The sequence below is a fragment of the Silurus meridionalis genome, chromosome 8 (assembly GCF_014805685.1).
Source record: "Silurus meridionalis isolate SWU-2019-XX chromosome 8, ASM1480568v1, whole genome shotgun sequence".
NCBI classification, from domain to species: domain Eukaryota; kingdom Metazoa; phylum Chordata; class Actinopteri; order Siluriformes; family Siluridae; genus Silurus; species Silurus meridionalis.
In genome coordinates, this window is record NC_060891.1 from 20,518,002 (window position 1) to 20,519,439 (window position 1,438).

Sequence of the window (1,438 nt, forward strand, 5' to 3'; positions counted from 1 at the left end):
GCACTTAATAATACATAAGTAAAATATAAAATAAAATAAAATTGTTTCATACAAAATACCCCAGATGAGAAAAACATTTTAATAATACCATTTTTGTTTTGCTGCTTGAACATGTATTAGTGTGGTGTTAATTATAAATATTTTTTTTTTCATTCAGGAGTTTATTCAAGAAAGTCAATACATATATACAATACAATTAATATAAATCTAAAACAAATACTTGGGCATCTGAGGTTAAATAAGGACATTGAAAGCAAAATATAATCAATATTTGAGTCTTTATTTATAATGGCAATCAAGAGTGAGTAAATAAAAGTTTGCAGCACAATAAACATGTGTAGTGAATTAAATGATGTCATCACGTTGGAAGGCGTTTCTTTGTAATTTTTCCACCAACAATGTGTTTGCAGTCCCGCCTCTAAACAATGCACTTTCTAATTTCTGCATTAAGTTCCCTTAAATGCAGGTGGTCGCAATAAAAAATGGCCCATCTGTATGCGATTCTCTACTTTGTTACCTTCAAATGGGTTTATATCAACTGTAAGATCATAATATTGCAGATAAAGCATTGTCACAAGCTGTTTTATCAGTAATTTTACCCACATTTATTTTATCACAGGTCAGCAGATCATACAGGTCCAACAGGAACCACAGGACCTGGTTCTTTTCGCTGGATTATCAGTCAGAGTTTCTTGTTCTGTAACTGGCTTGAGCAATCCGGACCTGTACTGGTACCGCTGGAATGAAACAGAAGGTTTCACACTGGTATTCACCTCCAGAGGTACTGGGATGATGGACCCAGCCAGTTCTGGCCAGTTTAAATCTAGCAGACCTAATGATCTCCAGATGTTCTTGGAGTCTGATGCAGTTAGTGAGAACGGCTCTGCAGTGTGGTATTGTGCAGCCAGGCCCCACAGTATCCCAGTATCATCACAGAGCTGTACAAAAACTACCAGACTCAAGACTTGTTTCAACTGTGTTACTCACGTATTTGTTCAAAAGAACCAAACTGAGAAAAACATGTTTGGTAGCAACATATACAAAAGTATAGACTGAAGTTTCATACCTTGGAGATTCAACAGGAAGCAAGAAAACACAATAGGAAATTCTCATGATGGTGGTTTTGTATATGCTCTCAATCTCATTATGATTCCAAACTTGAACGAACAATTAATTATTTTTTCTGTAACGATACACTAAATTTCCAAAAGTATTGGGTCACCTGGTCATAAGTATGGTATGTGATATTTCAGCATTGCATTCCACATTTATTCCCAAGTTGTTCTTATAATTCCCTCCACACTTCTGGGAAGATGTTCCACTAGATTTTTGAGTGAGCTTATGAATATTTGTGTTCATCAGCCACAAGGGTATTGTGAAAGGCAGGTACTGATGTAGGTGTGGAGGCCTGGGGTGCAGTCAGTCTTCCATTCATCTC

At 36.3% G+C, this 1,438-nt stretch overlaps 1 gene segment (V, D, J or C); it reads left to right on the forward strand.

Moving 5' to 3' along the window:
* Window positions 1-403: 403 nt before the first annotated feature.
* On the forward strand, window positions 404-1,013 carry LOC124389564. The segment is given in 3 exon segments: window positions 404-540; window positions 620-916; window positions 1,003-1,013. Coding segments are annotated over 3 exon segments (366 nt in total).
* Window positions 1,014-1,438: the final 425 nt, after the last annotated feature.